This window comes from Nesoenas mayeri, assembly GCF_963082525.1.
Source record: "Nesoenas mayeri genome assembly, chromosome: 2".
Classification (NCBI taxonomy): domain Eukaryota; kingdom Metazoa; phylum Chordata; class Aves; order Columbiformes; family Columbidae; genus Nesoenas; species Nesoenas mayeri.
This window is the reverse complement of record NC_137543.1, coordinates 88462324-88475992: the sequence shown is the minus strand read 5'-3', so window position 1 is coordinate 88475992 and position 13669 is coordinate 88462324. Positions and strand designations below refer to the sequence as shown.

Sequence of the window (13669 nt, the reverse complement as noted above, 5' to 3'; positions counted from 1 at the left end):
GGTATAAAATCACTCTCTGTTAAAATAACTCTGAATTATACTTGCATATTGGAAAACAGAGTCTGCATGGGTACAAGTGAATGGTGCCTTGTTTTCTTTCTTATTTAATGAATCCAAGTGTATTTAAAGTGAACAGTAATCCATCAGCCTAAAAAATCCTCAGATGTATCATATCACAGTTGCAGAAAATTCACCTACATGCAAGGAAAGCCTCATTTCTCACTTCCACTGGTGTTACATTAACATGGCTTTAACTTTGGTTGAGCTAATCCTTAGGTCATTTTTGGTGTGACAGGAAAAGCAAACTTCAAAACTTCTACATAAGGCAGCTTTAAATTGGTTGCCTTATTTTTTTCTTTTAATTGACTCCAGTGTCAAATCAACCATGGCTACAGCTATAACAGCGACAGACTGCCTTTGGGGTTGAGATGAGAAACAGTCTATTTAACCTTATAATTTGAACCCTAAGGAGCCTTTGAGAAGTAAATGAGGAAGTAAGACAAGATAAAGAAAAGTTTGTTATGAATCCAAGCTAATGTAGCACTCCCAGACATAGAGAACACCATGTTGCTCCAGAAGAAACAGCCTCCTGCAACCTGGAGAAACACTTTCCTTCTTTCAACAGCTGAACAGAGAAGCAGCAGCTCAGCAATGCTGGGACTCGTCCTCCAGCTAAAATGCTGTTGGTCCATTTAGTAGAAGTCTCGGTCATGGCGGGGGGGTAAAGCACCAAGACTGCTGATATTTTCAAATCTCTTAGCAGCAGTAACCACACAGCAGCTTTTCTGCAAAATAAACAAAACAAGAATCCAGTTAATTCAGCAGTATACTTTTTTATTTGGTTAGGCATTCTAGGACAACCACATGGTGGTTTGTGCATAAGGAAAAGAAAGCAGTGCTGAAGGTTTTTGCTTACAAAGGGTTCTTGCAGCCACCTCATTTGTGACATGTTTTAGACATATTAAAGAGACAAGGCCTCTTTGTTGAGTGCAGAAATGGTCCTGGAGGTCTCTCTTGAAATGCAGCTACTCTGCAATCTTGGCTCTCTTGTCATACAGATCACAGCACGAAAACGCGTGCTGCAAACTTCTCCATTTGTTTGTGTTACCACTGCAAGCATTTATAATGCCAGGTCTAAATCAACTGGCACTTGAGTGTATTATTTTGGGTTAAATGTGGTAACTCTACTACTTGCCTGATAAAAATAGCTAAAGGGAGTCTTTAAAAACAAAGCCCCACTATGACTTTAGATCCACTCATTAAGTAAACTCAAACTCCAAAAAGAAAAACACACACAGAGGAAATAACACTGCAAAAGCCAAAACCAGGTTTTCCTGCAGGTTAGATCATGGGTAGGCTACTATGTTACCAAACTATAAAAAGTTTATTTTAAAATAATTTTGACTGCTGTTGGATAGTCAATTTATCTCAAAGTTGATCTTGGTTGTAATAGAAAATTGTGTAATATGGTACTTCCTGCATTAGAGAGGGAGAATTTTCACCATTTGGTTGCTGAGCAGTTGTTGGCTTGAAGTACAGATAAAAACATCAGTCCTATAATATTAATAGGTCAGCAAAACCTGTTTATAAAACAGCTACATTGAGGCACAGAAGTGAGTGCCCAAAAGTTTCCTGTAACTTGTCCCAGCACGAGTGAACTGAGGATGAACACTGAGGATCAGGAAGAGATATTAATTCCCATGGGATTCTCACCACAGAGGCTGATGCTCACACATTCCCATATCAGGAAGTTATGTGGTTTCAGAGAGTAAGTACAATATAATAATGGTACCTTAGCCCTCACTGACCTCCATTGTGCCATGAAAAGGCACACCAGTCTCCAAGATAGCTCATTTAAAAATCACAAACTTCTGTGTTACTACACTACGCTGTATAAAATCTGTTCTAACTGTACTTAGTCAAAACAGAACAAAAATTTCAGCCTCTCACAATACTCTCTCTTTTATATGTTTCTGGAAAAAAAAAAAATGTGGCAAACAAAACCCAGTCACTTACCCTACCAAGCAGATGATGGATGATGGTAGCATTAAAAACTTGCTTGTGGTGAGAAGTGGACTACTTTTATTTTGGCATCTTGGTTGTTACTCATGATGCATGACTAAAAGGAAGTGGTTTTACAGTGTGTGTGTTCTCAGCCTCATTCACATCTTGACTCTCCACTGAGTTGTGCCCAGAGATGTCCCCAGAACCTTTGAGTGGTTCCCATGGTCTTGCAGTAGATGCACCAGCCTCTGTGGTAGCTGGTAAAAGGGGCTATGGGAATTGGTGTACTGTTTTATGGAAATACTGTATTGCCTGAGGTAGCCTGATTTCGAAGTGACTGAGCAAGCTTTGGTCAAAGATCAGGGAACAAACATGAGGGGAGGCAACCAAGCCAGCCTGAGAACCACTAATGAGGTGTTTGTTAATAAAAGAGGAAAGACAAGGAGCTAGAAAAAAAAGGACAGAAAGAGATGCTCAGTCAAAATTGTTCGGGTTGCTACAGGTCAAAAGGGTAGAGAAGTGCCCTGTCAGAACTGGGTCCTCAAAAGCGTGGAGCAGCCTCTTTTGGGGGACACCTTGCTTCCATTCAGTTAGTGGAGCTGCCCTGAGGGTCTGGCCTGTGCCTCTGCTAAAAAGTAATTACATTTCATATTTCTACCCTTTTTAAACCATACTCCTAACCACAGCATGAAAACCTGAAAACTTTCAACACTGAAAAATTGTTGGGTGAAATCCTGCCCCACAAGAGCCAGTGGGAGCATAACTATTCCCTCCAAATTGGCCAGGGTTTGCAGCACATATGGTTTCATATATATGACTTTTTTTACACATTGTTGTGACTTGGTGTAAGTGATAGGGCCAGTTTACATTTTGAATGCCTTCCAGACAACAGCGAGGATGGTGGTGGTGAATACAGTTTGGACTGTGCACTTGGACTACACAAGGTTTTTGGCCGCCCACTGATAGCTTCCACAGGGGCTACAGTATTTATGTCTGAAGAAACACTTGGGACCTGAAACAAACCTTCTGTTTGGCAGCTCTTTCAGTGAGGTTATTGAGCTGCGGGTGCTTGGGACGTACAGTCACTTTCAGCCGCCTTCTAGGGGAAAAGAAAAACAGAAAAAGAAAAAAAAAGAAAGATGCTATTATTGGAGCATTAATTGAAGATCAGTCACATCTTACCTCTAGTTGAAGTAATGGCAGAACACTGCAACATCAGCATGTTTAGTGAAGCTATTTTGCAAAGCAGAAGTATAAACAAAAAATACTAGGGGAGGAGCTACAAAGGGCAACATCAGTTGTAAGGTTTCTATTAAGGTAGGGTTTCCCCAGAAGAAAATTGGTGATAAGAAGCAGTACAGCAGGTAAGCAGCCTGTGTTCTTGCAGCATTTGGAAAAGAAAGCCTATTCCCTAGATTGCAGGAATCAGAGCTTCACTGGATTCCAACTGAAGACGTCAAACTGTATCCAATGAAACCCTCTAAAATGATACTTAACCTTGACAAACTCTCTTAATTTTACTCTGTATGCACACTTATAAATCTTCTAATATTCTCATGGGCATTGCTGTTCTGGGAGATTATAAAGAAATCTAAATTTCAATTAAAATTATAATAATGTATTTGATTGTTATTGTTTCCCATTTCACAGTAATTATTGTTATCCTTACACTGTATAACAGGAACACCTTGCAAGGACAGAGCTGTCAGGACACTACCCAGTCCATCCTACCCAGAACGGACACCACCTCATTAGCAGAGCTACTACTGCTTTATTATCATTGTAAGTTTTGCTTTTATTTTAATAAGATTATTTTGTTAATTCATAATATGTTCTCATAATTCTTAATTATGGATGTAGTTCAAAAAGGCACCTTGACACATATATCCTAGGCAACACAGCAGTCATTTTATTCTACATAGATGTGGTTTGCCTGCAAAGGAGGAAGAGAATGTTGCACTTCAAATACTGTAAAAAATCTGAAACCTGCTGAAAATTATGCCCTCATGAACCACTGAACAACAGAGTGGGCTCACTTAGAATGAACCAATAGCAAGCTCATCAACAGTGTGAATCTTCCAAACTCACTGACTCCTTAACAGAGGAATAATCAAAACTGTTTAAAATCTTGCTGATCCTCCAGCTCAGCCCAGCTGATTTGTTTGTGTGAACAAACAACTCCTCCTTTTGTCTTGGTCACTGAGCTAGCTATCCTTGAAGGGCAAGAAGGTAGTTAAGTACAAAGATATGCACTGGCTGAGGTTCCAAGCTCTGTTGGGAAAGGCATCCCTTGGGAAGAAGTGGGATGAAATCTAACAGCACTCATGGGCAACTTCAGGAGAGTCTGAAAGGGCTTTCAAAGCAGGAAGTAGAATCACCCCCAGCTGGCAAACTCTTTTCATATGTCAATTCAGTGCTCATTTTGTAAATAGTCTCATTTTGCTAAGAAATCACAGAATGTTAGGGATTGGGAGGGACCTCAAAAGATCATCTAGCCCAATCCCCCTGCTGGAGCAGGAACACCTAGGTGAAGTTACACAGGCGGCTTTTGAATGTCTCCAGAGAAGGAGACTCCACAACCGCCCTGGGCAGCCTGTTCCAGTGTTCTATCACCTTCACTGTGAAGAACTTTCTTCTCATATTTAAGTGGAACCTCCTGTGTTCCAGTTTATACCCATTGCCCCTTGTCCTATCATTGGTTGTCACCGAGAAGAGCCTGGCTCCATTCTCATGACACTCACCCTTTACATATTTATAGGCATTAATAAGGTCACCCCTAGGTCTCCTCTTCTCCAGGCTAGAGAGACCCAGCTCCCTCAGCCTTTCCTCATAAGGGAGAAGCTCCATTCCCTTAATCATCTTTGTTGCCGGGCACTGGACTCTCTCCAGCAGTTCCCTGTCCTTCTCGAACTGGGGGGCCCAGAACTGGACACAATACTCCAGATGTGGTCTCACCAGGGCAGAGTAGAGGGGAAGGAGAACCTCTCTCGAACTACTAAGCACCCCCTTCTAATACACCCCAGGTACCATTGGCCTTGCTGGCCACAAGGGCACAGTGCTGGCTCGTGGTCATCCTGCTGTCCACCAGGACCCCCAGGTCCCTTCCCCCTACGCTGCTCTCTAATAGGTCATTGTCCAACTTATACTGGAACCTGGGGTTGTTCCTGCCCAGATGCAAGACTCTACACTTTCCTTTGTTATATTTCATTAATTTTTTCCTGCCCAACTCTCCAGCCTGTCCAGGTCTCGCTGGATGGCAGCACAGCCTTCTGGCGTGTCAGCCACTCCTCCCAGCTTGGTGTCATCAGCAAACTTACTGACAGTGCACTCTGTTCCCTCATCCAAGTCATTGATGAATATTTTGAATAGTACTGGTCCAAATGGATCCACATGGATCCACTCAGCACTACACAGCAATTGCATGATCTTGTATTTCCTCCCAGATGTGCAAGAACTCATGAGCAAATGTGAGCATGCAGATTGTAACAGCTGAAAAAAGCAAGGGAACACATGTACCTCACAGTGGTAAGAAAGGCAGCAGCAAGGAAAACTCATAACAGTTAAGAAAAATGTCAAAGCAAATAGTGATGTGACAACACAGGAAGGCAACAGCAGATCAACAATGCACAAGAATATTTAAATTTAGGGACCTGGAGTCTGTAGTGGAGCTTGTGGTCTGTTAACCAAGGGTGTTTTAAGGCAGCAGTTGCACTTATTCTCCAGCTGAAGGAAAACCAAAATACTATTAAGTGTTTTTTTCTCAGAATCTTACAATTCAACAATTATCTCCTACAGGCCATGTGTTCTGCCATCATGCAACACCATCATTTCAGGACACTATGCCAGATGACAGCTAACCTATGAAATAAGTAAGATTTGCTTCACAGCAGAAATGCATTCAGGTAACTTCAGAGCATTTTATGAACACAAAGAATAACATAAATGAATTGGCATTATAATATTCCATGTGGACATGAAAAACTTGGATAAGCCATGGTAGTTCTGCAGTGGAACAGCACAAGTAATCCAGCTGTGACATGATGGCTTGGAATAGACATTTCAAAGATAGAAGGATTATATACCATTTTTCCTTGATGAGAAGCTTTGAGATGAAATCTTTGGCCTGATCAGAAACATCTCGAAATTCCTCATCTTCAAAATCCCAGCTACAGGACAGGATATTGTTGAGGGTCTCATTGTCATCATCACCCAAAAAAGGAGACAATCCACTGAGGCTAAAGTAAAAAGAAATATGTTAAGTCCTCCTGTCTTTTTCCCGTCCTATACATGATCTCCTATGTGCCACCTATGACTGTTCTGTCACTCCTGCCCATCTTGCATCCTTGCCCATGTTACTGTCTAAGAAAGTCTCCAAGACCATTCCCATTCTCTCTCCTGTTTACGTGTTTAAATAATCACACTTCTTTAACAAACCAAGCATTACTGTCTTTCATGGTAGGTCATAGTCACTAGACCTCTGACCACTCTTGCACATACTGACTGGGAACTTATTATACCAAGCAGTCTACCTTATTCTGAAAGTGTGATGCTCAAACACTCCTGAGAAATGTGCAATGAAACAAAACAGAAAAGTTCATGGTATCTGGAAAAGGGGAGAGATTACTGAATACAGAATTTGGAAAGAAGCCTACATTTTCTATTTTGCATATAGATTTTGTCAGCCTTCCAGTATAACAACAAGTGTGGATGACTGACACAGTTCAACCTAGAAATACCTTACAAAGCAGAGACTGAATCATACTTACAGCATGTAAGCAATGACTCCTACGCTCCACATGTCTGTAGGAAAGGAGACAAACTCATAATTCACAACTTCAGGAGCAAGAAATTCTGGAGTCCCAAAGTTAACTCGAAGTTTTTCCCTGGGTTTATATCTAGGAAATGGAAACATTAACAGCCAATATCAAGTATAGCTCTAACTGAAGTTGAATCATAAATTGTTTAGCACTTAGAGGGATTTCAGAAGCATACAGGAAATTCAGTAGGAAAACAAGGACAGACAGAAGTCAATGTAAAAATAAGTATCCCATATAGAGAATAAAAAAAGTTTACATGTTTCAGGGCAAAACCCAACTGCTATGCAAAGAAAGACATATTTCAAGGACCCCTCAGAGCAGCTGTTATCATCCTTTTGGGGCTTCTCCATACCATAGCTACAGAATTTTTAACCAGTAAATCCTCCACTGAGATTATGGTATCTAATTAAACTAGAAAGTGATATAGCATAAGATATATTGTAACAGTCTTTGATGGTCTCTTACATTCTTTTGAAGAATCTCCTGACATAGGAGACGAGAGACCAGATAAGATGCACCACTGGTTTTGTCCATTTTAGCTGTTCCAATCTACTTCTGTGCGTGTTGATTCAGAATCGGCCCCGTTTTGACCTTTTACTGGAAAAAAGGCTTCAGAATAAATATTTTTCTACTCAGGTCCAAGCATTCCTTAATAAAAGATATCCCTGGGTAAAAGAGCCACATTAAATTTGTCCAAAGAACAGTAGGAGACTATTTTGTATCTCATATGTCATTGTAGAGACATGATACTTTCTTGTCATTGTTTCCTAATTAATTTACGATTAGCAGGAACACATGCACCTACCTTCTTGCTAGTCCAAAATCAATGATTTTTATTTGATTTGCTGCTCGGTTCACGCATAGGATATTCTCAGGCTGCCAAGAGAAACCAAGAAACACTTCAATGAGAAGCGAGGACAAAAACCAGGGCTTTTATCAAACTGTAGGGAGAAAAAACACTAAGCACCTTTTGCTTTCCTCCTTGTTCAGATTTCTCTGCATGGGTACCGCCCCTGCTATAGCATCACACAGCAGTTGGAGGCACATGCTCTGTGCCTTGCAACTACTTTTTCTTCTTGGCTTTTCAGTTTGACATAGAACAGCAGTTCAGATAAAGAACTCATTAGGGGAAGGGGGCAAAGAATGCAGACTTCCAAATGGGGTTTCAGGATGATGGCTTTGTTATTTTACATACCTTAATAAGCTGACACTAATTAAAAAAAAAAAAAAAAAAAAAAAAAAGGAGAGGAGGGAAGGGGAAGAAGAAAAAAAGTTGGACTTTGAAGTTTATTTTACAGCTTTAAGTTAGGAGTTCACAAATGTTCTGGCAGTAACTGTTTGATTGAACACCCATACATTAAGCCACTCACATCAACTTTATGCTTTTCTCAGATATTTTAGCGAAAGGTAGGATTCACAGGTTAAATCCCTTTAGATTTCCACAAGGTCAAATGCTGTTCTTCACTTCCCTGGCATGAATCCACTGACTTCCTAGAACTACTCCATATTCATACAGAAGGGAGAGAGAACAGAATTCGGCCAATTGTCTTTGAAACATAAATACTTAAAATAGCGTCTTATATTCACTGCCAACAGTTTTATAGCTGCTCTGTCCTGTTGCTCATTGATTCCCCTTTGAAACAAAACAGCCTTCAACACTTAAAACATTAGTTAACCTTTGTCAGCATTACTAATTCATTTTACATGCAGGACTTTCAAACACCATAGGGCTTTTAAACACCATATGTCCATAGTTTCTGAGATCTAGGATGATTATGGTCAGGATTATTTTCTTTCAGTTTCAAGCTTTCTTCCCCAAACTCATCTGTTCCTGACAGCAATCCATGAACAAGCAAAACAGAAGGGAGAATCCATAGCTGGCAAGTACATGAAAAGAGGTCTCTAGGAAGAATTTCTTGGATTGTATATGTGTCTTTTTGTCAGCAGTTTGACCTCATATTAAAACTGTGCCACCTCCAAGAAATAATTAATGTGTCCCAAAGAACCATGCAAGCTTCTTCTTGACAGGTTTCTAGGTAACTGAATGTTTATAAAGAAAAAGTGAGCCTGGTCATTGATTCGCAACTGAAGCAGGTCCCACCAGGCATTTGCTCATTTGCTTAACCACTGCAATAATCTATATTCTAACAACATTAAAGATGTACAATATTAACTCAGTTATTACAAGCCAAAAATAGCGGCCATAATAAAAATCTCACCAAAGAGAAAACTGTCTTGTGCACTTTTTGTTTCGTTTTGCTTTGTTGCAAATCTCAGGGATCACTAGGAAACTGTATAGCCAGTCATAAAACTAAAGACATCCTGTTTTATTCCTGCATGAAGCAGAAGTAAGAAACACGTCTATCATTTGATAAAAAACTTGAGTTAAGGGAGAAAGAGCCACCTCAAATCTACGGTCTAATGAAAAATAGCTTTACAACAAATGTTTTCTAAGGGTTGACAGCTAAACATTAGCAGTCAAACACAGTAAGAATGTGCAGTTGATGGATTTGTTTCTAAAAAGAAGTGAGGCAATTTTTTGTGTATATAGTCGAATAGTCCAGATAACTAAGCAAGTACGTGGCAGAGAATCTGCCACCCTTCTCTGGGCTTTCAGCTGCACTAGAAACTATTGCCTAGACCAACATAAATGTGCCATATTTGTTACAACATCCACTGACTATTTTTGTTTCTTCCATTTTAGCAAGGACCTTTTAATGTGTTTTTCCCTTAAGGTGGCTATCTATTGATGTTTTTTCATGACCACAACAGTGCAAGGTTGTCCTCAGAAAGATGTGTAGCGCTTCCACTGATCTTGAATGACCATTGAATTTAGTTCCACTCACTAATGCATTGGTTCCTCCATGGTAAAAGATGGGGATAATTGCTACCCCATGGCTGATGTGTAAAATAGAGATCTTGTGCAGTTGAACTAAATAATATTTGCACAATATCCTGAGATCCAAATATCAAAACTGAGAATAGCAAGGTATTTGTGATCAGGTGCTGGCTTTCTGTAAAATCAAGCACTGTGAAGCTTGATGGTATATGAACACAATTTTCATTTAATTTATTTATTCCTTTAGTAATTCAACTGATCTCTCTGTGGTTAAAGTAAATATGTATTGGTCTGAGGAAAGCAGACTAAGGCTCGTTGTTTCTGCCATGGGAATCTGCTAAGCTGTATGGTCTACCATTAAGAACAAGAATTTCAACAGCTGTCATTACAAAAAACATACATCTCGATTCTCTACCTTGAGATCCAAATGAAGAATGTACATTTGGTGCATGTACTGAATTCCCTCGCAGATTTGTTTTATGAATGCAATGGTATCCATCTCTGTCAAATTGTAGTTTTCATCAATAATCCGGTCAAATAACTCTCCTCCTTCCACACTGATGAGAGAAAGACAATAAAGTGGTGACGAAGTCCAAATTCAATCCCATGCAGTTAGAGTAACACAGAACCTATCCTGCTGACTATTTTAATCATTCACAGTCAAGTTCAGTAGGATGGGTCTACAATACGACATTGTACCCTGATCTGAACTTTCCAGGTACTGAGTTCTGATGCATACTGGCCTGAACTTCTTCAAGGTCTGAGAGTCCAGTCTCCCACCCACTGATAAGTACAAAATCTTGAAATCTGAACCTTATGCTGTGTTGAGTCATCAATTTGTACCAGTGAAATTAAAGTCACATGGAAAACCAAGACAATATGTTGGAGGATCTGCATTTAAATCTGCAGTCTCCTCCCTCAGAAGGGTGTGATCCAAAATTTCAGTTTTAAACTGTCTAAAGTCAACAAAAATTACTCTTAATTTCTTTTCACATTTTTGAATGCCTCCAGCTTACCCCTTCATAGCTACACAGACATTTGCTTTTTGTGATATGCTAATCATGTAGACCAAATTCAGAGGACTGTCTGAGAATGTCCAGAATAGACAAACTCATGTAACTTTGAGCCTTCTATTATGCCTTTCAGTGTTTCAGTTATGCCATTTTTGGCTTCCTTAAGACAACATCTCCTTAACTTGAATTTAAGGAACCTATTTTATGCCTAATTAGCCTTATGACCCAGCACAAAAAACAAAAACAAAAACCAGGTTTGTCCATTCAGGCACCCAGTATAAGGATTAGGCACAACACCTACAACTGGCTCCTCTTCAGTGTAAGATGTCTTCTTGCTTGCCTCACAGAAGTGGAGATACTCTGAGAGGTCTGTTTCTTATTTGACACAAATTAAAATATGGAAAAAAAGAGAAGATATATAACATAGCTCTGTTTTCATATAGAGCAGTGGCTTTACAGCACCAGGAATGCGACACATCACTGGAAAAGATGCATAATAGCTGCATGGAAAAACTTTCAAATTCCTTTTTTTTTTTTTTTTTTGCATTCCTGAGAACATATTTCATATGTTCTTTCCACCTGTAAGAAGCTCTATTTCAAATTTCAGGACAAAATAAGAAGGAAATGGAAAATTCTAGTGAAAGTGGTAAAGACAAAAAAGGGAAAGAAAAGAACACACTTACTATTCCATGACTAGGACAATGTCATTTTTTGATTCAAAGGCATCATATAACTGGATGAGGTTCACATGATTCAGCTGGTTCATGACACTGATTTCATTCTTTACTTCATCCTGTAAAGAGTGTTGGGTATTGTTTCAGAAGCCTTTTCTCCAAGATAGCTACATGAAACAGGACATAGTTTGAACCAGACATCTCTGTTATCTTCATGTTTTCACTCATGGCAACCAAACCCAGAGTTTACTCTGATTGTTCCTGCAGTGCTAGATGTCAAGGTTATAGGAGCTACTAGACTGAATTCAAAGCTCAGGTGAGGTAATGCTTCAGTAATAAGCTATTTAGATGGAGAAGGCAGGGGAGAGCCCACATGGACAAGTGACGGGTTCACAAGAATGTAAAGAAAAGACAGAAGCAGAATAGGACTTGTATACCTGTAGGTATATAAAGACCTCTATTACACAACTATTTTAGACATGCAGTTTAGGATGGGCTGAATCATTCTCTGGTGGTGTCAACCTATCTCCATTGACTATATGGGGATTCTTGGGGAACAGCTTCACCACAGCTATACCTTAGCAACCCCAGTTAGTTGAGATGAATCCCACACCTGAATGCCATTGGTGACACTACCAACACACAAAGGACACTATGCACATCTTTCCTGTGAAAGCAAGCCCCAGATGGCTGTGAGGTTTGCAAAACAGGCCAGACTAATTCTTCTTATCTGTATTTGTGCTGATTTCAGAAGCACAGATCATGCCTTTTACTGGCATTCCTCACAGTCACATCAAGGCATTGCAGCAAAGGCTACAGTGTGCTGAGGAGGAATATGCTATGTCACAGGCCTGGAAAATGTTTTTACCATTAAACAAAACACTAACAGAATTAATAGCAGAAAGTGAAAAAAGCAAAGCCAAAGAAACACGAAGAGCTGAAAAGAAAGTCAGAAAAATTAAGATTAAAAGAAAAAGGGAAAAAAGAAAGATAAAACCCCAAAATAGGACTTTCATAAGTTAGTAGATGTTCTGGAGCAGAAGGGAAACAGAACTAGAGCCAATGGTAATCCAGCAGGTCCTATGAGTGTTATGGCTTTTGAGCCACTTGACCATGGTCATTTGCATAGCTGAACAACACTGTGGGATGTATTGGGTAACAAAAGACTAGTATTACAGTCTACCAACCTTCTGTTTAGGACCTTTGGCTTTTATAATTTTGGCCGCTAGCTTGAGACCTGTTGCTTTCTCTTCACATTTGTGCACTTGACCAAATCGCCCTCTAGGTAAAGAATGAGAAAAAAGAAATCATCCAGTGGTATGGTGTCAGCCCTACATGAAAACTAGATTATAAACAACAGAAATTATCCTGTCTCTATTTGGTTCCATTTCAGTTGCTCTATCGCTGCTATTTTGTTGTGTACATTAGACTTGCTACTACTCATTTAGTAACACCAAAAGCATACACTGTTCTAGCTGATATTATCTCACTTGTATGATTCACTATACTCACCTCATAACATGCGATGACTAATCCCAGGGAAGTCAACACATTGTAGGGATAATAACTCACTTGTGTGCACAATCTGCCCCTCTCCATCTCACCATTCTCCTCCAAGAGAGGGTTGTGATTTCATGATGAAACAAAGTCTTACTCAAGACCATGCTCCCATAAAAAGTGACAAAATCACTCTCTCCTATACAATGTCAGTATGAGAGATCAAGTAATTACATGGCCAGTCAGATTAGCATGTGTTCTCAGGGATGGGAGCCACCAAGAGAAAGAAGGTTACAACTTGTATCTACGTCCTGCTGGCTGCGATGTGAGGTAAAGTATTACAGCATCCTAGGAGCCCTGTCATAAAGCCTGAGGGCAGCTGGCTGACCTAGAACAATATCAAACACAAGCCAAGTCTGCTGGTGCCAAACCTTAAGCCAAAATTCTCTCACAAAGTACAGCCTCCTGTTTTCATCCCTCTCTAAAGAACTGTTAGAGCTTAGACTTTCATGACTTCGGCTCTAGTGAGGCATGTTGCTTCCATTCACCTTCTGGGGTGCTTGGCTGTAAATTTGTGTCTTTCTTTCCATGTTGATTTCGTTCGCCTGACTTACCCTCCCAAGATTTCATTCTTGTTGACATTATAATAACTGTTGATCCCCACCCTTCTGGCTGAGACAATCCGGTGATCAAATGGTGCTGGTGGAGTAGGACTATCATCTACAAAGACAAAACAAACAGATAGCATATAAGTGGTCACATATAGTGCTTGTCTATGTTGTATTTTAATCCCTCTTTTCCCCATATAAGCTCATTTAAGAACTG

At 39.9% G+C, this 13669-nt stretch overlaps 1 protein-coding gene across 1 annotated transcript in view; it reads right to left on the bottom strand.

The window, feature by feature from the left end:
* Positions 1 to 692: 692 nt before the first annotated feature.
* The window catches only part of MYLK4 (myosin light chain kinase family member 4), a gene marked incomplete at both ends in the record, with an annotated part of 28611 nt that continues 15634 nt past the window's right edge, over positions 693 to 13669 (bottom strand). Inside the window, 10 exons of the mRNA XM_080364164.1 lie at positions 693 to 785; positions 3028 to 3103; positions 5626 to 5727; positions 6087 to 6239; positions 6771 to 6899; positions 7627 to 7697; positions 10076 to 10217; positions 11357 to 11466; positions 12535 to 12628; positions 13459 to 13564. Of these exons, the coding sequence (XP_080220290.1) occupies positions 693 to 785; positions 3028 to 3103; positions 5626 to 5727; positions 6087 to 6239; positions 6771 to 6899; positions 7627 to 7697; positions 10076 to 10217; positions 11357 to 11466; positions 12535 to 12628; positions 13459 to 13564 (1076 nt within the window). The remainder of the gene's footprint in view (positions 786 to 3027; positions 3104 to 5625; positions 5728 to 6086; positions 6240 to 6770; positions 6900 to 7626; positions 7698 to 10075; positions 10218 to 11356; positions 11467 to 12534; positions 12629 to 13458; positions 13565 to 13669) is intronic.